The sequence below is a fragment of the Salmo salar genome, chromosome ssa09 (genome assembly GCF_905237065.1).
Source record: "Salmo salar chromosome ssa09, Ssal_v3.1, whole genome shotgun sequence".
Classification (NCBI taxonomy): Eukaryota; Metazoa; Chordata; class Actinopteri; order Salmoniformes; family Salmonidae; genus Salmo; species Salmo salar.
Window position 1 is genome coordinate 73,754,277 of NC_059450.1, and position 27,128 is coordinate 73,781,404.

A 27,128-nucleotide genomic window follows, 5' to 3' on the forward strand; every position below is an offset into this window, starting at 1 on the left:
TTCATCTCAGGGTATAGGTATATATAGTCTTCATCTCAGAGTATAGGTATATATAGTCTTCATCTCAGAGTATAGGTATATATAGTCTTCATCTCAGGGTATAGGTATATATAGTCTTCATCTCAGGGTATAGGTATATATAGTCTTCATCTCAGGGTATAGGTATATATAGTCTTCATCTCAGAGTATAGGTATATATAGTCTTCATCTCAGGGTATAGGTGTATATATAGTCTTAATCTCAGGGTATAGGTATATATAGTCTTCATCTCAGAGTATAGGTATATATAGTCTTCATCTCAGGGTATATGTATATATAGTCTTCATCTCAGGGTATAGGTATATATAGTCTTCATCTCAGGGTATAGGTATATATAGTCTTCATCTCAGGGTATAGGTATATATAGTCTTCATCTCAGAGTATAGGTATATATAGTCTTCATCTCAGAGTATAGGTATATATAGTCTTCATCTCAGGGTATAGGTATATATAGTCTTCATCTCAGGGTATAGGTATATATAGTCTTCATCTCAGGGTATAGGTATATATAGTCTTCATCTCAGGGTATAGGTATATATAGTCTTCATCTCAGAGTATAGGTATATATAGTCTTCATCTCAGGGTATAGGTATATATAGTCTTCATCTCAGGGTATAGGTATATATAGTCTTCATCTCAGGGTATATGTATATATAGTCTTCACCTCAGGGTATAGGTATATATAGTCTTCATCTCAGGGTATAGGTATATATAGTCTTCATCTCAGGGTATAGGTATATATAGTCTTCATCTCAGGGTATAGGTATATATAGTCTTCATCTCAGAGTATAGGTATATATAGTCTTCATCTCAGGGTATATGTATATATAGTCTTCATCTCAGGGTATAGGTATATATAGTCTTCATCTCAGGGTATAGGTATATATAGTCTTCATCTCAGGGTATAGGTATATATAGTCTTAATCTCAGGGTATAGGTATATATAGTCTTCATCTCAGAGTATAGGTATATATAGTCTTCATCTCAGGGTATATGTATATATAGTCTTCATCTCAGGGTATATGTATATATAGTGTATGTATATACATGTGTGTGGAGTTGGTTTCACCCACACACTCCATTTAGGAGGTGTCTGATTCTGTGACGCTCCCCAAGTCAAAAATACAAGTTGATTTATTCCCCAACTCCAGCACTCCCCCTGCCTTCCTCCAGTCTCTCCTTCATTTCAGTCTCTTTTTTTCTAACTCAGATTCATCCGTGGAGGGAGAGAGACATCTAGTGTCTGTTTTTTTAAAGTTAAAAATCACAAACTTGCTGATAGGCTTGATTCGTGTGCGGTATTTTCATGAAGATGCATCAGACTGAAGACCCCTTAAGTTGATATGTTCCTGTTGTTTGTTTAACCATCTGTCTGTTGTCCGTCCGTCCGTCCGTCCGCCTGTGTGTGTCAGATTCAGTCACTGTTTGACCTTCTAGTCATTCCCAGTTCAGACAGACTGTTCCCAGCCTCTCTCAACACACATCGCTTTCTCTCCCACTCATTTCTATGTCCCCCCCACCATGTCTCTTGCTCTATAATCATTTCCAAACAATATCCCTCTCTCCCATCATGGTCCAGCTCCATCGTGCTGAGAGAAAGGTTAGCAGGAGAGAGAATCATAGACACTGCCACGTTGGGAGAACAGGGACACAGCCAGGCTGAGAGAGGTGGAGGGTGAGGGGGATGAGGGGTGAGGTGGATGAGGGCGAGGGGGATGAGGGGCGAGGGGGATGAGGGGCGAGGGGGATGAGGGCGAGGGGGATGGAGGGCGAGGGGGATGAGGGGCGAGGGGGATGGAGGGCGAGGGTGAGGGGGATGAGGGGCATGAGGGGTGAGGGGCATGAGGGGTGAGGGGCATGAGGGGTGAGGGGCATGAGGGGTGAGGGGCATGAGGGGTGAGGGGCATGAGGGGCATGAGGGGTGAGGGGGATGGAGGATGGAGTGTGAGGGGGATGGATGGAGGGTGAGGGGGATGGATGGAGGGTGCGGGGGGTGGATGGAGGGTGAGGGGGATGGATGGAGGGCGAGGGGGATGGATGGAGGGCGAGGGGATGGATGGAGGGCGAGGGGGATGGATGGAGGGCGAGGGGATGGATGGAGGGCGAGGGGATGGATGGAGGGCGAGGGGATGGAGGCGAGGGGATGGAGGGCGAGGGGATAGAGGCGAGGGGATAGAGGGCGAGGGGGATGAGGGGTGAGGGGGATGGATGGAGGGTGAGGGGGATGGATGGAGGGTGAGGGGGATGGAGGGGGATGGGGGTGAGGGGATGGATGGATGGAGGGTGGGTGAGGGGGATGGATGGAGGGTGAGGGGGATGGATGGAGGGTGAGGGGGATGGATGGAGGGTGAGGGGGATGGAGGGGGATGGGGGGTGAGGGGGATGGATGGATGGAGGGTGGGTGAGGGGGATGGATGGAGGGTGAGGGGATGGATGGAGGGCGAGGGGGATGGATGGAGGGCGAGGGGATGGAGGGCGAGGGGGATGGAGGGCGAGGGAGATGAGGGGCGAGGGGATGGATGGAGGGCGAGGGGATGGATGGAGGGTGAGGGGATGGAGGGCGAGGGGATGGAGGGCGAGGGGGATGGAGGGCGAGGGGATGAGGGGCGAGGGGATGAGGGGCGAGGGGGATGAGGGGGATGGAGGGTGAGGGGGATGGAGGGTGAGGGGGTGAGAGAGTGAGGGGGTGAGAGGGTGAGGGGATGGAGGGTGAGAGGGTGAGGCGGTGAGGGCGATGAGAGGGTGAGGGGGATGGAGGGTGAGGGGGATGGAGGGTGAGGGGGATGAGGGGGATGAGGCGTGAGCACTGGAGCAGAAACACTGATATCTAAACTCACATCTATGTATGTGTGAGTGATTCTAGGAAACTGCATCAGTTGAACTTTCAATAAAGATCACTGACAATAAGAGAAGGAAGAAAACTGTGTGTGACCCTCCCCTCCACGACCCTCCCCTCCACGACCCTCCCCTCCACGACCCTCGCTCCAAAATGAAACACGTCTGTCTGGGGGAAATGAGTATATTTCTGGATATAAGAGGTGAAGCTGCTCACTTCTATTAAAATGGCGTCTTTTGCATGTATTCATTTCACAGCTTTGAAATGATGTACTGAAAAAACAAGAAGAGACAGACAGACAGACAGACAGACAGACAGACAGACAGACAGACAGACAGACAGACAGACAGACAGACAGACAGACAGACAGACAGACAGACAGACAGACAGACAGACAGACAAAAGGTTGCCTCCAGGTCATAACAACATCTATTCTGAGTCACATGGTGGTAGAGCAGAGACAGAAGGCCAGGGTCAAAGTAAAGGTTATTGGTGTGTGTACTTGTGTGAATTGGAAATCGGAGAGTGGGGAAACTGCCAGAGAGCCATTTTGCTGGCGTCCCTCGAGCAATTTGGAATAAGTGCCTTGCTCAAGGGCACAAGAACAGATTTTTCACCTTGTCGGCTCCGGGTTCGTGTGTGTGTGGACGTCCATTCCCTTACCTGACCATGTAGTCGTTGCGGATCAGCAGCAGGTGCTGCATCAGAGACAATAAGTGTGTTTCAGCCTTGGAGTCTTTGACGGTGTTCATCACGACCTGGAACACCTCCATCACGTCAGTAGGACCACACGTTAAGGACAACAACCGCATGAGGGGTCAGAGGGGTCAATGGAACACAGACATAATTCAGCCTCAACTTCCCCTCGTGCAACAACTTTTATCATCTTATTTCTGGTATGTCATTCAATGAGAGGAGGGGCCACAGAGCAGGGGCCACAGAGGAGGATATATGTACAGTTATCAATGTACATGAAGTAATATACACATGTAAAAGATTAAGAGCTCAAAGCTGTTTAACAGTTTGATACAATACGTTTTTGATCAAATGATAGTTCATTCTTTATTAGTTTATAACTGTGATCAAATGTGGAGCCACCTAGTGGTGAAACTTAGGAATGAACGTTAGAGGACAGTGACTTCCTGTGTAACAGGGGGCCAACCTCAGGCACCCTATTCCTTATATAGGGCACTAAAGGCCCTGATAAACAGCAGGACATTACAGGGAACAGAGTGCTATTTGATACAGCCATACTATAAACTCCTCACTGAGACACCTGAACAAGCTGCCCCATATAGAGGGACTATTTCAGCCTCTCTGAAGCGGAAGGATATTCCATCTCAACGCGCACGTCGTTGAGGCGGGCCTGGAGTTCTTCAGAATCATCCTCAGCCTGGTCGTCAAAAACACTGAGCTGCACCCTCAGCTCCTCATTCTCTATGGTCCGAATCTCCTACAGGAGAGACGGAGGGCCAATAAAAATCACCACGCTTCTGAACATCGAGGTAAACGTGAGTTTCGAATGGTTCAGAATAAGTTTGAGAGTTAGTGTGTGTGTGTGTGTCTCACCGTCAGCAGGTCTCGCAGGCCCAGTCTCAGCAGTTCTGAGCGGATGTGGATCCTGTAGTCCAGCTCTTCTCCTCGACTGATGAGAGCGTTGATGAGTTGCATACAGCCATTCTTCAGGCCGATGTTGGGTTTGTTCATACCAGAGAGGAGTGGCTGAAACCTCTCAATGTCCTGCTTCTCTGCCTCCTCAGTGATGGCCTCAAGAACACGCTCATGACTACAGGGAGTTACACACATTAATACAGAGAAACTCTCTCACACACACACACACACACACACACACACACACACACACACACACACACACACACACACACACACACGTACGTACGTACATGTTGTCAGGGTGTTCCAGGATGCAGATGGCTGAGAGCAGTTTGACCACATCCACCATCATGTGAGGGACTCTGGGGTTGATGGCTCGGACCAGCAGAGGGATGCCCTCAGCAGACGTCAACATGGCCTTCAGACCATACTTGTTGTTCATGAAGGCTTTGAGACAGCGCACAATCTCGTGTTGACACTTCACGCCCATATTCCTATACGACAGGAAGACAGGAGAGATGAAGGTGTGTTACTGCATGGGCAAGGGTTTACATTCGAAACAGGGGACTAGCAAATCCACTGCAGAAGGCAACGGGTTCAAGGGGCATGAGGGTGTTGATCTCTTACGGGTACTCATCCTTCTCCTCCTGGATCCTCCTCATGATGTTGAGCAGCAGAACCAGGCCCTCGTCTCCAAAGTTCTGCACCCAGCTGACAGGGTTGTTGTTGAGGGAGACCCGGAGAGACTCCAGACAGCCCAGGAGCTGTGTGTCTCTGGGCTCCATCCTTAGTTCCTGGATGTACATCACAGCTGACCTGGAACACTCCTTCTGGCTCTGACCCTATCACACCCGTGGTATTAGTACACTGAGCATACATAGAGGACAAGTTACCGCTGTACAACTCTACTGCTATACGGGTGTTATCCCAGTAACACAACTTTTGTTACTCACAGCTTTCGATGTGTGGAGGTACTGAGAAACCATCTCTCGTTTGATGGAGATGTCTTTCGCCCGCAGAGGCCGCTGCTTCTCGTCATTCAAGTTCATATCCACCTGGGGTTTGTGGGTCGTAGAGTGAGCATCCAAAAACAGACTACAATTCAAACACACTCAGTACACACTCATACACATCCTTATCCATTCTCTCTCTCACCAGTCTCTACAAAGTCAGTATCTCTGTGTTTAACCCTCTCTCTCACCAGCCTCTACAAAGTCAGTATCTCTGTGTTTAACCCTCTCTCTCACCAGCCTCTACAAGGTCAGTATCTCTGTGTTTAACCCTCTTTCTCACCAGCCTCTACAAGGTCAGTATCTCTGTGTTTAACCCTCTCTCACCAGCCTCTACAAAGTCAGTATCTCTGTGTTTAACCCTCTCTCTCACCAGTCTCTACAAAGTCAGTATCTCTGTGTTTAACCCTCTCTCTCACCAGCCTCTACAAAGTCAGTATCTCTGTGTTTAACCCTCTCTCACCAGCCTCTACAAAGTCAGTATCTCTGTGTTTAACCCTCTCTCTCACCAGCCTCTACAAAGTCAGTATCTCTGTGTTTAACCCTCTCTCACCAGCCTCTACAAAGTCAGTATCTCTGTGTTTAACCCTCTCTCACCAGCCTCTACAAAGTCAGTATCTCTGTGTTTAACCCTCTACAAAGTCAGTATCTCTGTGTTTAACCCTCTACAAAGTCAGTATCTCTGTGTTTAACCCTCTACAAAGTCAGTATCTCTGTGTTTAACCCTCTCTCACCAGCCTCTACAAAGTCAGTATCTCTGTGTTTAACGCTCTCACTGACCAGCCTCTAAAAGGTTAGTATCTCTGTGTTTAACCCTCTCTCTCACCAGCCTCTACAAAGTCAGTATCTCTGTGTTTAACCCTCTCTCACCAGCCTCTACAAAGTCAGTATCTCTGTGTTTAACGCCCTCACTGACCAGCCTCTAAAAGGTTAGTATCTCTGTGTTTAACCCTCTCTCTCACCAGCCTCTACAAAGTCAGTATCTCTGTGTTTAACCCTCTCTCACCAGCCTCTACAAAGTCAGTATCTCTGTGTTTAACCCTCTACAAAGTCAGTATCTCTGTGTTTAACCCTCTACAAAGTCAGTATCTCTGTTTAACCCTCTCTCACCAGCCTCTACAAAGTCAGTATCTCTGTGTTTAACCCTCTACAAAGTCAGTATCTCTGTGTTTAACCCTCTACAAAGTCAGTATCTCTGTGTTTAACCCTCTACAAAGTCAGTATCTCTGTGTTTAACCCTCTACAAAGTCAGTATCTCTGTGTTTAACCCTCTCTCACCAGCCTCTACAAAGTCAGTATCTCTGTGTTTAACCCTCTACAAAGTCAGTATCTCTGTGTTTAACCCTCTCTCACCAGCCTCTACAAAGTCAGTATCTCTGTGTTTAACCCTCTCTCACCAGCCTCTACAAAGTCAGTATCTCTGTGTTTAACCCTCTCTCTCACCAGCCTCTACAAAGTCAGTATCTCTGTGTTTAACCCTCTCTCTCCAGCCTCTACAAAGTCAGTATCTCTGTGTTTAACCCTCTCTCTCACCAGCCTCTACAAAGTCAGTATCTCTGTGTTTAACCCTCTACAAAGTCAGTATCTCTGTGTTTAACCCTCTCTCTCACCAGCCTCTACAAAGTCAGTATCTCTGTGTTTAACCCTCTCTCACCAGCCTCTACAAAGTCAGTATCTCTGTGTTTAACCCTCTCTCACCAGCCTCTACAAAGTCAGTATCTCTGTGTTTAACCCTCTCTCTCACCAGCCTCTACAAAGTCAGTATCTCTGTGTTTAACCCTCTCTCACCAGCCTCTACAAAGTCAGTATCTCTGTGTTTAACCCTCTCTCACCAGCCTCTACAAAGTCAGTATCTCTGTGTTTAACCCTCTCTCACCAGCCTCTACAAAGTCAGTATCTCTGTGTTTAACCCTCTCTCACCAGCCTCTACAAAGTCAGTATCTCTGTGTTTAACCCTCTACAAAGTCAGTATCTCTGTGCTTAACCCTCTCTCACCAGCCTCTACAAAGTCAGTATCTCTGTGTTTAACCCTCTACAAAGTCAGTATCTCTGTGTTTAACCCTCTACAAAGTCAGTATCTCTGTGTTTAACCCTCTACAAAGTCAGTATCTCTGTGTTTAACCCTCTACAAAGTCAGTATCTCTGTGTTTAACCCTCTACAAAGTCAGTATCTCTGTGTTTAACCCTCTACAAAGTCAGTATCTCTGTGTTTAACCCTCTACAAAGTCAGTATCTCTGTGTTTAACCCTCTCTCACCAGCATCTGTTCGAAGAGTTCCAGAACGTATTCGTCAGGATGGTCGTGCAGCACGGTCTCCTGGGCAGGCACCTCGTAGTGGGCAGGCGCATGAGGCTTCTCCTTGTCCTTCTTCATCCTCATGCTGGTGAAACGCTCCAACTGCAGGGGGTCAAATGCCAGGGGTCAGAGGTCACGCAGGGTCATATTGGGGTTATTCCAGATCAATCCGACCCCTTGGATTGGAAAGGTCAGTGCAAGGTCAGAGTTGATTTGGGATTGGGCATCAGACTCCAGTGGGCGTTCAGACATCATGGACGACTGAATATCACTCTGAAACACCTTGGCTGGAGCTGAGATCCATTCATGTGTGGATCCTCCTTCATCTCATTCTAGTGTACAGAGTAGAACACTACTTATTGTAGAGTATAACACTACTTATTGTACAGAGTATAACACTACTTATTGTACAGAGTATAACACTACTTATTGTAGAGTATAACACTACTTATTGTAGAGTATAACACTACTTATTGCCTGTATAGCTGCTGACAGTGTCAAGATAACAGCGCAGGGACACCAGAGCACTTGTTAGTAGCTGCACAATGGATGACAACCCATTAAGGTTAGGGACATGCTCTTTTCACAGACAAAGGTAGCTGGCAAGCTATTTGCAACAGAGCTAATTATACCCAATTACAAAATAATATTTTAGTAACCCCTCCCCCCAGACCCAACCTTAATTTAACTAGGCAGGTCAGTTAAAAGAACAAATTCTTATTTACAATGATGGCCTACCCCGGAAAACGCTGGGTCAATTGTGCGCCACCCTATGGGACTCCCAAAAACCCGCCTGGATTGGAACCAGGGACTGTAGTGACGCCTCCTGCACTGAGATGCAGTGCCTTAGACAGACCACTGAGGGGAGCCAGGGAGGCAGACAGGTAGGTAACACATGCTGTCCAACATGTGTTGAACCAACCAGGGTGATTAGCACACAGACAGCTACACGGCTGTGTTATTATGGGATGTTAGTGTTGGAGGGGCAGGGGGTTAGAGGTGGGCTACAGGGTAGGGTGAGGTGAGATGCAACCAAGACAGTCAGATCACTGAGATAATGAAGGATCGCACACAACCTACCTCATCCTCACAACCTACCTCATCCTCACAACCTACCTCATCCTCACAACCTACCTCATCCACACAACCTACCTCATCCACACAACCTACCTCATCCACACAACCTACCTCATCCACACAACCTACCTCATCCACACAACCTACCTCATCCACACAACCTACCTCATCCACACAACCTACCTCATCCACACAACCTACCTCATCCACACAACCTACCTCATCCACACAACCTACCTCATCCACACAACCTACCTCATCCACACAACCTACCTCATCCTCACAACCTACCTCATCCACACAACCTACCTCATCGGGAAACAGCCGTTTGATATTCTGTACAGAGGGGAGGGGGGGAGGATGGGAGAATGAGGGAAAGACAGATAGGAGGAGAAAGAAATGGGGAGATCAAACAGGAGAAAAGAGAGGGACAATGATGTAGACGGGGAGATAGAAGGGAAGAAAACAGGAGGGAGTGGGAGAGATGAAAGGATAAATTAGGATCAGGCAGGATCATCTCTACAGAGGTCATTATTAAGCATTGATCACAGGAGCACAGAGGGGAATGTAGGCTACAGATAGATCATGATCACTCTACAAGATCACTTCAGTAAACACTGACTGTTACACATCACGCTGGATCAATATAGAACATGGATATCTAGATTAGCTCACTAGATGCTCTGGTATCAAGTTATGGATCATCTGAAACTTTCTAACAGGCTGGGATTGATATTGTAAGATTCCAGATTTTTAGACAGGTTTAAGGCAGAATCACAATACATTTTCACTTGCACATTTTTGGCACAAGGTGTCAGGCTACCCCAATTAATGTCCTGGTGATGGCAGCATCTCACGTATTACCACTGTCCAACACCAGGGGGTGCTGAAGATTACAGAAAAGAGAAAGCTTTTGGGAAAGTTGCTCACTTCGAGCACAGTTGAAAAATATATGTTAAATAGAAATCAAAACTGGATCGTCTTCAGAAATAAATGAGAGGGGTTGAGGGTAGCTGAAGAATGGGACAATTTTATTTTTTTAAATGACACTTGTAAAATATACTGTATACAGAGACTTGTCCCGAAGCCACTCCTGCGTTGTCTTAGCTGTGTGCTTAGGATCTTTGTCCTGTTGGTAGGTGAACCTTCGCCCCAGTCTGAGGTCCTGAGCAGGTTTTCATCAAGGGTCTCTCTCTCTACTTTGCGCCATTCATCTTTCCCTCGATCCTGACTAGTCTCCCAGTCCCTGAAGAAGATCCCCACAGCATGATGCTGCCACCACCATTGGGATGGTGCCAGGTTTCCTCCAGACGTGACACTTGGCATTCAGGCAAAAGAGTTCAATATTGGTTTCATCAGAGCAGAGAATCTTGTTTCTCATGGTCTGGGAGTCTTTAGGTGCCTTTTGACAAACTCCAAGCGGGCTGTCATGTGCCTTTTACTGAGGAGTGGCTTCTGTCTGGCCACTACCATATCAGGTTCTTGGTCACCTCCCTGACCAAGGCCTTTCTCCCCCGATTGCTCAGTTAGCCCGGGCGACCAGCTCTAGGAAGAGTCTTAGTGGTTCCAAACTTCTTCCATTTAAGAATGACGAAGGCCACTATGTTATTGGGGCCCTTCAATGTTACAGAAATGTTTCAGTGCGTGTGGTGTGTGTTTATATAAAAGTTTGGACACACCTACTCATTCAAGGGTTTTTCTTTATTTTTACATTGTAGAATAAAAGTGAAGACATCAAAACTATGAAGTAACACATATGGAATCATGTAGTAACCAAAAAAGTGGTAAAAAGATAAAAATATATTTAATATATTTGAGATTCTTCAAAGTAACCACTCTTTGCCTTGGTGACAGCTTTGCACACTCTAAACCAGCTTCATGAGGTAGTCACCTGGAATGCATTTCAATTCACAGGTGTGCTTTGATAAAAGTTAAATTTGTGGAATTTCTTTCCTTCTTAATGTGTTTGAGCCAATCAGTTGTGTTGTGACAAGGTAGGGTTGGTATACAGAAGATAGCCCTATTTGGTAAAATACCAAGTCCATATTATGTCCAGAACAGCTCAAATAAGCATAGAGAAATGACAGTCCATCGTTACTTTAAGAAATGAAGGTCTGTCAATACAGAACATTTCAAGAACTTTGAAAGTTTCTTCAAGTGCAGTCGCAAAAACCATCAAGCACTATGATGAAACTGGCTCTCATGAGGACCGCCACAGGAAAGGAAGACCCAGAGTTACCTCTGCTGCAGAGGATAAGTTCATTAGAGTTACCAGCCTCAGAAATTGCAGCCCAAATAAATGCTTCACAGAGTTCAAGTAACAGACACATCTCAACATCTACTGTTCAGAGGAGACTGCGTGAATCAGGCATTGGTGAAATTGCTGCAAAGAAACCACTATTAAAGGACCACCAATAAGAAGCGACTTGATTGGGCCAAGAAACACGAGCAATGAACATTAGACTGGTGGAAATCTGTCCTTTGTTCTGATGAGTCCAAATTAGAGATTTTTGGTTCCAACCACTGTGTCTTTGTGAGACGAAGAGTAGGTGGAAGGATGATCTCTGCATGTGTGGTTCCCACCGTGAAGCATGGAGGAGGTGTGATGGTGTGGGGTTACTTTGCTGGTATTTAGAATTCAAGGCACACTTAACCAGCATGGCTACCACAGCATTCTGCAGCGTTACGCCATCCTATCTGGTTTGTGCTTAGTGGGACTATCATTTGTTTTTCAACAGGACAATGACACAACACACCTCCAGGCTGTGTAAGGGCTATTTGACCAAGAAGGAGAGTGATGGAGTGCTGCATCACATGACCTGGTCTCCACAATCACCCGACAACTCAATTGAGATGGTTTGAGATGAGTTGGACCGCAGAGTGAAGGAAAAACAGCCAACAAGTGCTCAGTGTATGTGGGAACTCCTCCAAGACCGTTGGAAAAGGATTCCAGGTGAAGCTGTTTTAGAGAATGCCAAGAGCGTGCAAAGCTGTCATCAAGGCAAAGGTAGGCTACTTTTAAGAATCTCACATATAAAATATATTTTGATTTGTTTAACACATTTTTGGTTAATACATGATTCCATGTGCTATTTCATAGTGTTGATGTCTTCACTATTATTCTACAATGTAGAAAATAGTAACAATAAAGAAAAACCCTTGAATGAGTAGGTGTGTCCAATGTTTTGACTGGTACTGTGTGTATATATAAAAATAAATCTCTCTCATATACACACACACACACACACACACACACACACACACACACACACACACACACACACACACACACACACACACACACATGGGAGATTGAAATGATGCATGTAATTACATTGATGGTAGTCATAATCTACCATAATCTACCCCCCCCAAAAAAAGGACAAAAGAAAAGTTGCTCACTTCCTACGGATGCATTTGTCAAGACATCAGCACCTATATGGTAGGCCTAATACTCCGTTGGAATAGGCCACAAATGAGATGCACGATCTCTAACTGTACTTCCAAACATTCTATCAAACATATCTTTATTATCCCAGAGACCAATTATTTTAGTCCTGGTTCACAGCAAAAGTCCAAGTACAGTAACATACATCCCACATATGCCCCAGCATCTGGAGCCAATTAGCAACCAGCCAGAGACTGGGGGTCAGTGGTCACAGAACACACACACACACACACAGAACACACACCATCACAACCCTCCTCCATGGTTTTATAGTCATCCTTCTGGAGAAGACACTTACAGAGGAACACACACACACACACACACACACACACACACACACACACACACACACACACACACACACACAGACCATCACAACCTTCCTCCACGGTTTTATAGTCATCCTTCTGGAGAAGAAACTTAGAGGAACACACACACACACACACATCTTTCACTCGTCCAAGCACTCTTGCTCTCACTTTAGTTTCTTTCACAGGTTTCAGTGATCAGCTCTCTCTTAACAGAAAAAGGTTACATTAGCCTACCCATTCTCTCTCTCTCTCAATGGTATGCAGACAAGGTCGGACGGACACACACACGGGACTGGTGTGAGCTGTTGTGAATATTTTATGGATTCCACACACATTCAATTTGAGAGAACTGCTCATTAGTCAATAGTCAGATAAAAACAGTTAGCCTAAATCCCAACATGGAGTGTGTCCTTACCGCACACCATCTCAACATCTTCCCAGTCTCTCCCTCTCTCCTGAGCCACCCAGCTGATTGGACCTGGGCCAGAGTGACAGGGGAGTCTTTTGTTGATGACTTTCTCTCTCACATTGAGATTGGCTGGGACGGCTGAGGCCAAAGACTATAACCCTCAACATAGAACTAAATGGCTGTCTGCAGCTAGACTGAATAGGAATGACCCTGTGTTGTGTGTCTGTAACCTTGTGTTTCTACGGTATTGGGCTGACATTAGCTGGTGCCCTCTGTCTCCATGTCTGCGATTTCTTACAGGGTTCATACACATCTTGACAGATGGAATTGTATGACTTTTCCATGACTTAACTTTTAAATGTAGCTACATGTAATCTATGTAATCCTCTAAAGGAATTATTTATCATGACGACCGTAAACAATAATTAATAATGCTGCATACTCCAAGAAAAGGTTCAAATCTCACCTTTCTTCTAAAAATAGTCAAATTGCTGAGGTGTAGTCCCTTTTGAGGAAACAAGCTCAAGTACACAGTACAAATATGATATGAAAATTAATGCTTTATGACATAGTTCCTATTCAACAAAACTGGACGAATAACGCTTGAAATGACATATGCTTTCCAGGTAGAGAATAATCTAATTATAAAGCCACTAACTACAACATTTCACCTTCCTTATAACTGTAAAATACATTTGTGTATGTTTAGAGTTGGAGAAAATAAGCAGATTGTCTAAAAGTGTAAACATCTGCCCCTACCGTTGTGAAAGTCACACAGAGCTCTGGCTCGGCTCCTCATCTAATTACACCAGAACCAAACCGGACGTCCACCATCATGCACACATTGATATTGTCCCCACATCAAACACAACACGCAGGTTGAAATATCAAAACAAACTCAACCAATTATATTCATTTGGGGACAGGTCGAAAAGCATTAAACATTTATGGCAATTTAGCTAGCTAGCTTGCTGTTGCTAGCTAATTTGTCCTGGGATATAAACATTGGGTGGTTATTTTACCTGAAATGCACAAGGTCCTCTACTCCGACAATTAATCCACAAATAAAACGGTCAACTGAATTGTTTCTAGTCATCTCTCCTCCTCCAGGCTTCTTCTTTGGACTTTATATGGCGGTTGGCAACCAACTTTAAGGTACATTAACACCACCGACTGAATTGTGGACCTCAGTTCATCTTTCAATCACCCACGTGGGTTTATGCTTCTACAATCATTGAGGAGATGGGAGAGGCAGGACTTGCATCGCGTTCGGCGTCACAAATAAAAGCAAATTCCATTTTAGAGCTTGGCGACGCAGACGCTCGTTGGCGCGCGCCAGCAGTGTGGGTGCAATGCCTGAATAACATGTATGTATACATTTACTTTGCAATGCTCGCGCACGCAACACGTCCAGTTTGGGTAGCGTGTTAGGAACTAGCCTTTCATCTCATATTAATCACAGAAAGTGTTTTGGTTAAAAAAATATGTATATTAAATCAATGAATTATTTTAGATGAATGGCTATAAATCAATTTCTGAATGTGTTATATTGATTAAACCAATCTGTCCTGCTGCACTACGATGTAAGGATTGCTGGTATGTGCTTGTCATTGGCTGTAACGTAGGGTTCAGCCAGGAGTTGGACAGTCAAAGAGCAAATTAAAAATGTTAAGAGAGACATCCCAGCTTCTTCAAGTGGTTTCAGATTTCACATCCTACATCACACAGGCTCAAAAAATATACTTCTGTGTCCATGGGAACCAGTGTGATCGCTCAATGCAAGCCATTTTAATCTACGGTGTCCACAGATTGATAAAAGTGAAAATGTCAGTCAGAACCAGTACCAGAACCAAGCAGGTCCCCTAAACAGGGATTTACATTGAAGATGTTTTAACATTTCCATGACTCACACTGGGCGGCGTCTCTATGTACATATAAAAAAGTATGCGGAATGTGATACAGTGGGTGGATGCTCTCTGATCCCATGTACAATGTCCTGTCCCTGAGCAAGCCACTTAACCCCCCACAAATTACAATATCTGTATAACACTAAATGGTCAACCCTCAGTCTGGAGAGCTACTGGCTGTGCAGGATTTTGATCCAGCCCTGCTCAAACACATCAGAGCCAGTTCATCAAGGTCCGGTTGAGCAGCTCATTTCTAAAATGTGGTTTGTTTGAGGGGGACAGGAATAAAAGCCTGCACACACATTAGCTCTCCTGGAAGATGGCCGACCACCCTTGATGTAAAACATTGCAACCAAATAATTTATGCCTTTTTAAATAATTTGCTCATTCAATGTATCAAAGATTAAATGGCTATGGTAGGTTACAAATTGTTTTATTCATCTGAAGCAAGGCCACATAATTTCTTTAGGAAATGTACCTTTTCAGGTTTACCGTAAATTCCGGACTGTAAGCCGCAACTTTTTTCCCAGCTTTGAACCTCGCGGCTTAAACAATGACGCGGCTAATATATGGATTTCTCCCGCTTTCAAATTTCTGGGTCCTGACAGCGTGGAGCATTGTCAAAAAATCCACTATCATCAGTGGGTTTCGAAAGGCTGGACTGCTGCATGTTGAAGAGGGCTCAGCGGGGGATTTGCCTCCGGATGAAAGTGGCGAGAACGACAATGAAAACGATCCAATATCGGATGAAGCAATTCTGAGGCTATTCAACTCCGACACCGAAGGAGATGACTTCAGTGGTTTCAGTGCACAGGAGGAGGAAGATAGTGACCAATGACTTTCTTGGTAGGCTACTGTTTACTGCTAATTTTGTATTTTTTGTTACAAGCCGTGTTTCGTTAAAGCCTATTTATTTTAGTTACAAGCCGTGTTTCGTTAACCTGTTATGGCTAGGGGGCAGTATTTTCAAGGCTGGATAAAAAACGTACCCGATTTAATCTGATTATTACTCCTGCCCAGAAACTAGAATATGCATATAATTATTAGCTTTGGATAGAAAACACTCCAAAGTTTCTAAAACTGTTTGAATGGTGTCTGTGAGTATAACAGAACTCATTTGGCAGGCCAAAACCTGAGAAGATTCTGTACAGGAAGTACCCTGTCTGACCATTTCTTGGCCTTCTTTGTCATCTCTATCCATTACAAAGGATCTCTGCTGTTACGTGACACTTCCTACGGCTCCAATGGGCTCTCAGAGCCCGGGAAAAAGCTGAATGACGTAATTCAAAGCCCTGGCTGAAACACATTACCACGTTTGTCAAGTGGCCGATCAGGGGACAGTGGGCTTAGGCGCGTGCACTGGCCGCCCCCGTCTTTCTGTTTTTCCCTCTATTTACCGAAACGCAGATTCCCGGTCGGAATATTATCGCTTTTTTACGAGAAAAATGGCATAAAAATTTATTTTAAACAGCGGTTGACATGCTTCAAAGTACGGTAATGAAATATTTAGAAATCTTTTGTCACGAAATGCGCCATGCGCACGACCCTTATTTACCATTCGGATAGTGTCTAGAACGCACGAACAAAACGCCGCTATTCGGATATAACGATGGATTATTTTGGACCAAACCAACATTTGTTATTGAAGTAGCAGTCCTGGGAGTGCATTCTGACGAAGAACATCAAAGGTAATCAAACTTTTCTAATATTAAATCTGATTTTGGTCAGGGCTAAACTTGGTCGGTGTCTAAATGGCTAGCCGTGATGGCTGGGCTATCTACTGAGAATATTGTAAAATGTGCTTTCACCAAAAAGCTATTTTAAAATCGGACATATCGAGTGCATAGAGGAGTTCTGTATCTATAATTCTTAAAATAATTGTTATGTTTTTTGTGAACGTTTATCGTGAGTAATTTAGTAAATTCACCGGAGGTTTGCGGGGGTATGCTAGTTCTGAACGTCACATGCTAATGTAAAAAAGCTGGTTTTTGATATAAATATGAACTTGATTGAACAAAACATGCATGCATTGTATAACATAATGTCCTAGGGTTGTCATCTGATGAAGATCATCAAAGGTTAGTGCTGCATTTAGCTGTGGTTTTGTTTTTTGTGACATTATATGCTAGCTTGAAAAATGGGTAGTCTGATTATTTCTGGCTGGGTACTCTGCTGACATAAGCTAATGTTTTGCTTTCGCTGTAAAGCCTTTTTGAAATCGGACAGTGTGGTTAGATTAACGAGAGTCTTGTCTTTAAAATGCTGTAAAATAGTCATATGTTTGAAAAATTGAAGTTTTTGGATTTTAGAGGAATTTGTATTTCGCGCCACGCCCATCATTGGATATTGGAGCAGGTGTTCCGCTAGCGGAACGTCTAGATGTAAGAGGTTAAAGCCTGTGTAAAGTTCATTTGTTTCAATGTACCGGTAGGCACCTGCGGCTTATTTATGTTCAAAATAAAAAATTAAAAAATGTAATTCAGTGGGTGCAGCTTATATTCAGGTGCGCTCAATAGTCCGGAAATTACAGTAGTCATACTTATCTTGGAAGTGTTTACTTTGCAGGCTGACTAGCATCTATGGAGTTGCAATGTCCATACATTGGATGCCCAAATCAACTGAAAGTATCTACAAAACAAGTTGAAGTCACTTAATCAAAAAGAAAGGCTACATCTAATAATCTTTTCCTAAAATTGATGTTCTCTATTCACTAATTATTATTTTGATTCATATGATTCGATTCAATACCATGGAACCAACTACCAACTAATTCAATGGCAAAATGAATCATTAACATCAAAAATAATAGTTTAAATGAATCATATGAAACGTTTAAAAAAAGTTGACTAGAGAGTTAACTAGCTAGGTGACAAGATACTGTACGTTTTGAACTGGCTACCTAGTTAGTCAGCTCTCTATTATATTTTATAGGCAAGGCCTACCAGCTGTTGCAATGTCCGACTATCTCAGACACGCTCAAGTCTCATTCCGATCCTGGCGGATATTTTTATTTGATTGATAAATTGTTTAAAATCTGTGCCTAAATAAATGACAACAGAAATAATTAAATTGATTTCCATTACTTTTCCAAAACTTCTCCAGGCCTGAAAAACACAATTTTAAAATCCCATGACCTTTCCAGGATTTCCATGACCGTACAAACCCTGTTCTTATCGGGACCTTGTGGCTTACACATTTCAAAGGAATGGAGTGGGAGTCGCCCAGCCTCCCTCAAAACACACACACCACTACATTGCCATGTTTTAAGATGCCACAGTCCCGTTATCAAATCTCTACATGTTATCACAAGAGAACACTGTATGTTGGCATCACCGCAAAACACAGTCAAACACACTCGTGTGAACTGTGAACACATACAGACACGTACACAAACCGACTGCACATTGTTGTAGATAGCATCTATGTTATCACACAGGGAGGAGCAGCATTGGCTCAAAAGGGTAAATAGTAAGCAGGGATTACATTGAAATATGTCCCCTACAGCCAGTGTCCTAGCCTAGTGTCCTAGCCTAGTGTCCTAGCCTAGTGGTCGCCAAGCTTAAAGAGGTGACATCACACGGGCATGAAAGATGCTCTGATGTAGGCCTAGATCAGCGATTCCCAACCAGGGGTACCAGGACTACCCACAGGGGTACCAGGACTACCCACAGGGGTACCAGGACTACCCACAGGGGTACTAGGACAACCCACAGGGGTACTAGGACAACCCACAGGGGTACTAGGACTACCCACAGGGGTACTAGGACAACCCACAGGGGTACTAGGACTACCCACAGGGGTACTAGGACTACCCACAGGGGTACTAGGACTACCCACAGGGGTACTAGGACTACCCACAGGGGTACTAGGACTACCCACAGGGGTACTAGGACAACCCACAGGGCTACTAGGACAACCCACAGGGGTACCTCAAGAAGAACCATGAGACCAGGTTTCTTCCTAGGTTCCTAGGTTTCTTCCTAGGTTTTGGCCTTTCTAGGGAGTTTTTCCTAGCCACCGTGCTTCTACACCTGCATTGCTTGCTGTTTGGGGTTTTAGGTTGGGTTTCTGTACAGCACTTTGAGATATCAGCTGATGTAAGAAGGGCTATATAAATACATTTGATTTGATTTGATTTGACCAGAGGCTTACTGGTTAAAAGTCACACCGAAGGTAGTTCAGGGGTACTCCGTGCAGAGCAGAATGTACTGTGGTGGTACAGTAACCAAAAAAGGTTGGTAACCACTGGCCTAGAGGTGTCAAAAATACACCGTGTCTCCCAAATGGCACCAGATTCCCCATCTAGTGCACTATGGGCCCTAGTCAAGAGTAGTGCACTAGAAAGAGAATAGGGTGCCATTGGGGAAGCAGCAGAGCTGGTAATGAGACAGCTTGTCCTACTATAGTACACATTGACCTCTAGTCATGTTCTGATACAGTCGCTGAGGATGTTTACAAGCACAATAATAATTGGATATTAAACTGATTATTGCAGTAGGACAAGTATGGAAATAGTCACATTTACATGACACAGACAGATGTTTAACCAAGTTGGCTCAGGGATTTGAACCAGAGACCTTTTGGTTAACCACTAGGCTACTTGTCGCCCCTTACTCTGCTTATCTTAGTCGGCGTAAGGTCAAAAAAAGAAGTAAGCATACGCCGATTAAAACAACTGGTTTTCTGAGCAATCTTTCAAATGATTAGGACATGTAAACAGCTTAAATTGGCAGTCCAGTGGGTTATTTGTGCATGTGCCAGCATTGGTAAAAAACTGAAGTCAGTTCAGAAATAGTTTTCGCATTCAAGCTCTATAAATGTCTGAACTCAGAATGAAATAGGTTTCCCCAAAATAACATGGTCACTGTGGTAGAGCGTTTATTATGATTGGTGATTTAAATCCCATCAGGAAGCTCGATTTCAGATGTGTCCATGGAAACAGGATTATTAGGAAAATCGTTGTTCTTGCAAAGCATGTAAACGTTTTAAACCATTATATTAATCTGACTATCCACAGTCATCGTATTATTGTGTGCATGTAACCATGCTCAGTGTGTTGACCAGGCTAATTGGTCTTCGCCTCTTGCAGTGAACACTGATCTGATCGGCCTCTACTCTATAGGGCAGTTTCCGCTTACACTGACATGACACACACGCACAAAAGCATACGCACAACTATTCTTAATTAAAGCAGCTGATGCCAAATTGGTGCCATTTAACCCACAAGGCCGGAAACATCAGTCACAGAAAAAGGAACTCAGACAGGAAACAGTGTGTGTGTTTTTGTATATATCTGAGCGCGAGAGAGAGGAAATGTCCAAAAGTTAAAATATCTATTACCCCACCATACAGACAGACAGACAGCCAGACGTAGCCTTCACCCTGGCAGGCAGCCACTCAACCTAACTCTGAGTAAAGAGAAAGAGATGAGAAGAACTGGACAACAGGCTGCGTTCCTCAGGAGACCACACACACACACACACACACACACACACACACACACTAAAACAAAATCTGTAATGATCAGTCTAAAAATCACAGGCACTCAACGAGTTCCCAAAGGACCATGGGTAAACAAAGGCAGAAAGAATCACAGAACTAGGTGCTTGTGGTTCCTCTGAAACTTAGTGAACAAACAGAAGACCGTGTTTAAGAACATTATGGAGTCAGTAAGCCTCTCCAAGCGCTGTCACTAGTAACACACAGCTCCACTCACCATATCAGCCAGAACCACAAGACAACTGTGTGTGTGTGTGTTAGAGAGCTGTGATAAATAGAGCTAGAGGGAGAGTGAGAGCGAGAGCGGGAGAGCGAGAGCGAGCGGGAGAGCGAGAGCGAGAGTGAGAGCGGGAGAGCGAGAGTGAGAGCGGGAGAGCGAGCGGGAGAGGGAGCGAGAGCGCGAGAGGGAGCGAGAGAGAGCTAGAGCGAGAGAGAGCTAGAGCGAAGAGCTAGAGCGAGAGAGAGCTAGAGCGAGAGAAAGCTAAGCGAAGAAAGCGAAGAAAGCGAGAGAAAACTAGAAAACTAAAGCGAGAAGAGAGAGAGAAAACTAAAGCGAGCGAGAGGAAGAGAAAACTAAAGCGGCGAGAGGGAGAAGAAAACTAAAAGCGAGCGAGAGAGAAGAAAACTAAAGCGAGCGAGAGGAGAAGAAAACTAAAGCGAGCGAGAGGGAGAAAAACTAAAGCGAGCGAGAGGGAGAAAAACTAAAGCGAGCGAGAGGAGAGAAAACTAGAGCGAGCGAGAGATAGAGAAAACTAGAGCGAGAGAGAGGGAGAGAGGGAGCGAAGAAGCGAGAGGAAGCGAGAGAGAGGAGCGAGAAGCGAGAGGAGCGAGAGAGAGGAAGCGAGAGAGAAAGCTAGAGCGAGAAGCGCGAGAAGCGCTAAGCGAGAAAGCGAGAGAGAGCGAGAAGCGAAAGCGAGAAAAGCGAGAGCGAGAGAAAACTAAAGCGAGCGAGAGGAGAGAAAACTGAAGCGAACTAAAGCGAGCAAGAGGAAGAGAGAGCTAAAAAGCGAGCGAGGGAGCGAAGAAGCGAAGGGAGGAGGAGCGAGAGAGAGCGAGAGGAGGAGCGAGAGAAGCGAGAGGGAGCGAGAGAGGAGAGCGAGAGAGAGGGAGCAAGAGAGAGGAGCGAGAGAGAGGGAGCTAGAGAGAGGGAGCTAGAGCGAGAGAGAGCGAGAGAGCTAGAGCGAGAGAGCTAGAGCGAGAGAGCTAGAGCGAGAGAGAGCGAGAGCGAGAGAGAGCTAGAGCGAGAGAGAGCGAGAGCGAGCTAGAGCGAGAGAGAGCTAGAGCGAGAGGGAGAGAGAGAGCTAGAGCGAGCGAGAGGGAGAGAGAGCTAGAGCGAGCGAGAGAGCGAGAGGAGCGAGAGAGGGAGCGAGAGAGAGGGAGCGAGAGAGAGGGAGCGAGAGAGAGGGAGCAAGAGAGAGGGAGCAAGAGAGAGGGAGCAAGAGAGAGGGAGCAAGAGAGAGGGAGCAAGAGAGAGGGAGCAAGAGAGAGGGAGCTAGAGCGAGAGAGAGCTAGAGCGAGAGAGAGCGAGAGAGCTAGAGCGAGAGAGCTAGAGCGAGAGAGCTAGAGCGAGAGAGCTAGAGCGAGAGAGAGCGAGAGCGAGAGAGCGAGAGCGAGAGAGAGCTAGAGCGAGAGAAAGCGAAAGCGAAGCTAGAGCGAGAAGAAAACTAAAGCGAGAGGGAGAGAAAACTAAAGCGAGCGAGAGGAGAAGAAAACTAAGCGGCGAGAGGGAGAAGAAAACTAGAAGCGAGCAAGAGGGAGAGAGAGCTAGAGCGAGCAAGAGGGAGAGAGAGAGCTAGAGCGAGCAAGAGGGAGAGAGAGAGCTAGAGTGAGCGAGGGAGCGAGAGAGCGAGGGAGGGAGCGAGAGAGCGAGAGGGAGCGAGAGAGAGGAGCAAGAGAGAGGAAGCGAGAGAGAGGGAGCGAGAGAGGAAGCTAGAGAGAGAGCTAGAAGCGAGAGAAAGCTAGAAGCGAGAGAAGCGAGAAAGCTAAGCGAGAAAGCTAAGCGAGGAGCTAAAGCGAAAAGCTAAAGCGAGCGAGAGGAGAAGAAAACTAAAGCGAGCGAGAGGGAGAGAAAACTAGAAGCGGCGAGAGGGAAAAAGCTAGAAGCGGCGAGGGAGCGAGAGGAGGAAGCGAAGAAAGCGAGAGGGAAGCGAGAGAGAGGAAGCGAAGAGAAGTTAAAGCGAGAGAAAGCGAGAAAGCTAAAGCGAGAAAGCTAAAGCGAGAGAAAGCGAAAGCTAAAGCGAAGAGAGCGAGAGAGCTAAAGCGAAGAAAGCTAAAGCGAGGAAGCTAAAGCGACGAAGCAGCGAGAGGAGAGAAAGCTAGAGCGAGAGAGGGAGAGAGGGAGCGAGAGAGAGGGAGAGGAGCGAGAGAGAGGGAGCGAGAGAGAGGAGCGAGAGAGGAGGCGAAGAGAGGGAGCGAGAAAGCTGAGCGAAGAAAGCTAAGCGAGAGAGAAAGCTAAGCGAGAGAACTAAGCGAGAGAAAACTAGAGCGAGAGAAAGCTAAGCGAGGAAAGCGGCGAGAGGAGAGAAGAAGCGAGAGGAGAAAGCGAGAGGAGAGAAAGCGAGAGGAGAGAAGCGAGAGAAGAGCTAAAGCGAGCGAGAGGGAGGAGAGAGAAAGCTAGAGCGAGCGAGAGGGAGGAGAGGAAAGCTAGAGCGAGCGGCGAGAGGGAAAGCTAAGCGAGAGGAGAGAAAGCTAGAGCGAGAGAGAGCGAAGAAAGCGAGAAAGCGAGAGCGAAAGCTAAAGCGACCGAAGTGCTAAGCAGCGAGAGAAAGCTAAAGCGGCGAAGAAAACTAAAGCGAGCGAGAAAACTAAAGCGAGCAAAAAACTAGAAAACTAAAGCGAGCGAGAAAGCTAAAGCGAAGCTAGAAAGCTAAGCGAAACTAAAGCGAGCGAGAGAAAACTAAAGCGAGCGAGAGGAGAGAAAGAGCTAAAGCGGCGAGAGGAGAGAAAAGCGGCGAAGAGAGAGAAACTAAAAGCGGCGAGAGAGGAAAGCTAAAGCGAGCGAAGAGGAAAACTAAAGCGAGCTAAAGCGGCGAAAGCTAAAGCGGCGAAAGCTAAAGCGAGCGAGAAAACTAAGCGAGCGAAAGCTAAAGCGAGCGAAGAGAAACTAAAGCGGCGAGAGAAAAGCTAAAGCGGCGAGAAAAGCTAAAGCGGCGAAAAGCTAAGCGGCGAGAGAAAGCTAAAGCGACGGCGAAAGCTAAGCGGCGGCGAAAAGCTAAAGCGAGCGGCGAAAGCTAAGCGAGCGAAAAGCTAAGCGAGCGAGAGGGAGAAAAAAGCTAAAGCGGCGAGAGGGAGAGAGAAAGCTAGAAGCGGCGAGAGGAGAGAGAAAACTAGAAGCGAGCGAGAGGAGAAGAAAACTAAAGCGAGCGGAGAGAGAAAACTAGAAGCGAGCGAGAGGAGAGAAAACTAAAGCGAGCGAGAGGGAGAGAAAACTAAAGCGAGCGAGAGGAGAGAGAAAACTAAGCGAGCGAGAGGAGAGAGAGAGCTAGAGCGAGCGAGAGGAGAGAAAACTAAAGCGAGCGAGAAGCTAGAGCGAAGAGAGAGGCGAAGCGAGAGCGAGAGAAGCGAAAAGCTAAAGCGAGAGAAGCGAGAGCTAGAGCGAGAAGGCGAAAGCTAGAGCGAGAGAAGCGAGAGCTAAAGCGAGAGAAGCGAGAGCTAGAAGAGCGAGGCGAGAGCTAGAGAGAGCGAGAGAGAGCGAGAGAGAGCGAGAGAGAGCTAGAGCGAGAGAGAGCGAGCTAGAGCGAGAGCGAGAGAGGGAGAGAGAGAGAGCTAGAGGGAGCGAGAGGGAGAGAGAGAGAGCTAGAGCGAGCGAGAGGGAGAGAGAGAGCGCTAGAGCGAGCGAGAGGGAGAGAGAGAGCGCTAGAGCGAGCGAGAGGCAGAGAGCGCTAGAGCGAGCGAGAGGGAGAGAGAGCGCTAGAGCGAGCGAGAGGGAGAGAGAGAGCTAAAGCGAGCGAGAGGGGAGAAGAAAACTAAAGCGAGCGAGAGAGAAGGAACTAAGCGAAGCGAGAGAGAGAAAACTAAAGCGAGCGAGAGAGAAGGAGAAACTAAAGCGAGCGAGAGAGAGAAACTAAAGCGAGCGAGAGAGGGAGAGCTAGAGCGAGCTAGAGCGAGCGAGAGAGGGAGAGAGAGCTAGAGCGAGCGAGAGAGAGGGAGAGCTAGAGCGAGCGAGAGAGAGAGAGCTAGAGGGAGAGAGAGAGCTAGAGCGAGAGAGAGAGCTAGAGCGAGCGAGCGAGAGAGCTAGAGCGAGCGAGAGAGCTAGAGCGAGCGAGCTAGCGAGAGAGAGAGCTAGAGCGAGAGGGAGCGAGAGCGAGAGAGGGCGAGAGCGAGAGAGCTAGAGAGAGAGAGAGCTAGAGGGAGAGAGAGCTAGAGGGAGAGAGAGAGCTAGAGGGAGAGAGAGAGCTAGAGGGAGAGAGAGAGCTAGAGGGAGAGAGAGAGCTAGAGGGAGAGAGAGCGCTAGAGGGAGAGAGAGAGCTAGAGGGAGAGAGAGAGCTAGAGGGAGAGAGAGAGCTAGAGGGAGAGAGAGAGCTAGAAAATGAGACAGCACACAGACATTCAGTTTGATAATGATTTTACAGCCAGTGTTGGTCAGAGGCAACCTTTTTCATAGTATAGTAATGCCACAATGAGTTGAGTGAATCGACCCAACTTACATGTCTAAGTAAATAACACCTTCAATTCATTAACAACCACATTATTTTCCTCATGATCTCATTCTCTCTCTCTTTCACTCTTTCCTTCTTTCTCTCCGTCTCCTGGACAGGTCTGACTATTTTGAGATCCTTTCTGTAGCTGGAGCATAAAACAGCAGTGATGTCATGGGAAAACTAGTGCTAGGTAGACACTTATTTAACCCTAACTCTATTTATAGTAACAGAGAAGGACAAAATGGCTCTCGGAGTGAGAGAGACCGAAGGAATGGTGGATAGAACAGGGGATTGTGTGTGTATTGTAATCTACACTTTGACTGTTGATATGGGTGCTTACAGGGTTGCCATGGCTCCCCAGATGGAAGCTGTGCTCTGCTGAGTGATGATGTCACAGGATGGGGTTCTGTGGCAGGCCTGTGTTACCGTGACAACAACTCCTGTTTACAGCTACAACAGGAAGTCATACTGACATACTTAAGGTTTTAAGTTCTGGCCTCCTGAGTGGCGCAGCGGTCTAACATGCTGACCAGACAGTCGGCGTGCACCATCGTGTGCATGTTGATTCTGTCCCCCCACACCAGACACCATCAGGAAACGCAGGTTGATTTTGTCCCCCCACACCAGACACCATCAGGAAAAGCAGGTTGATTCTGTCCCCCCACACCAGACACCATCAGGAAACGCAGGTTGATTCTGTCCCCCCACACCAGACACCATCAGGAAACGCAGGTTGATTCTGTCCCCCCACACCAGACACCATCAGGAAACGCAGGTTGATTTTGTCCCCCCACACCAGACACCATCAGGAAACGCAGGTTGAAATATCAAAACAAACTTGGAACCAACTAAATTAATTTGGGGACAGGTCGAAAAGCATTAAACATTTATGGCAATTTAGCTAGCTAGCTTTCTGTTGCTAGCTAATTTGTCCTGGGATATAAACATTGGGTGGTTATTTTACCTGAAATGCACAAGGTCCTCTACTCCGACAATTAATCCACAAATAAAACGGTCAACTGAATTGTTTCTAGTCATCTCTCCTCCTCCAGGCTTCTTCTTCTTTGGACTTTATATGGCGGTTGGCAACCAACTTTAAGGTACATTAACACCACCGACTGAATTGTGGACCTCAGTTCATCTTTCAATCACCCACGTGGGTTTATGCTCCTAAACACCATTGAGGAGATGGGAGAGGCAGGACTTGTTAAGTTCTATTTTAGCACCTGGCAACACAGACACTGGTTGATGTGCTGTGCGAGCAGGGTGGATGTAATGACTGAATAACATGGAGAAATGTATTTTGCAGCGTTCATGCATGCGACGCGAGCGGTGTGGTAAGCATGTAAGTCACTGCATCGCAGTGCTTGAGGTGTCACTACAGACCCAGGTTAGATCCCGGGCTGTGTCGCAGCCGGCTGTGACCGGGAGACCAATGAGGCGGCACACAATTATCCCAGTGCCGTCCGGGTTATGGGAGGGTTTTGTCCCATCGCACTCTAGCGACTCCTGTGGCGGGCCGGGCGCATGCACACTGACACGGTCGCTATTTGTACAGTGTTTCCTCTGACACATTGGTGTGGCTGGCTTCTGGGTTAAGCGAGCAGTGTGTCAAGAAGCAGTGTTGCTTGGCAGGGTCGCGTTTCGTAGGACGCATGGCTCTCGACCTTCGCCTCTCCTGAGTCCGTACGGGAGTTGCAGCGATAGGACAAGACTTACTACCATTAGCATATCATGAAATTGGGGAGAAAAAGGGGTATTTTATTGTAAAAAGTTTTACCTTACCTCACCATCCCTACAGTGGGAGAACTATCTAGGAAACACAAGCAGCTTTCCTCCAACACATACACCTCTGTCAAACACCCCTCAGATGACCCCAGAGGAAGTTTCTTCCCAGAGACTTAGTACATAAATAGAAAATAACCCTAAACCCCAAGGAGACAGAAGCTTTGATGCTGTACTGTCTCCAGGCCATCAGACTGTTAAACAGTCACCACTAGCTGGCCTCCACCCAGTACCCTTCCCTGAACCTTAGTCACTGTT

At 46.3% G+C, this 27,128-nt stretch overlaps 1 protein-coding gene across 1 annotated transcript in view; it reads right to left on the reverse strand.

Annotated features, from left to right (window-relative positions):
* Nucleotides 1-27,128, reverse strand: part of LOC106611857 (protein diaphanous homolog 1) — a 198,665-nt gene that overhangs the window by 146,770 nt on the left and 24,767 nt on the right. The window contains 8 exon segments of the mRNA XM_045724002.1: nt 3,539-3,655; nt 4,210-4,328; nt 4,445-4,661; nt 4,780-4,983; nt 5,117-5,331; nt 5,443-5,544; nt 7,756-7,896; nt 9,181-9,207. Coding sequence (XP_045579958.1) covers nt 3,539-3,655; nt 4,210-4,328; nt 4,445-4,661; nt 4,780-4,983; nt 5,117-5,331; nt 5,443-5,544; nt 7,756-7,896; nt 9,181-9,207 — 1,142 coding nt within the window.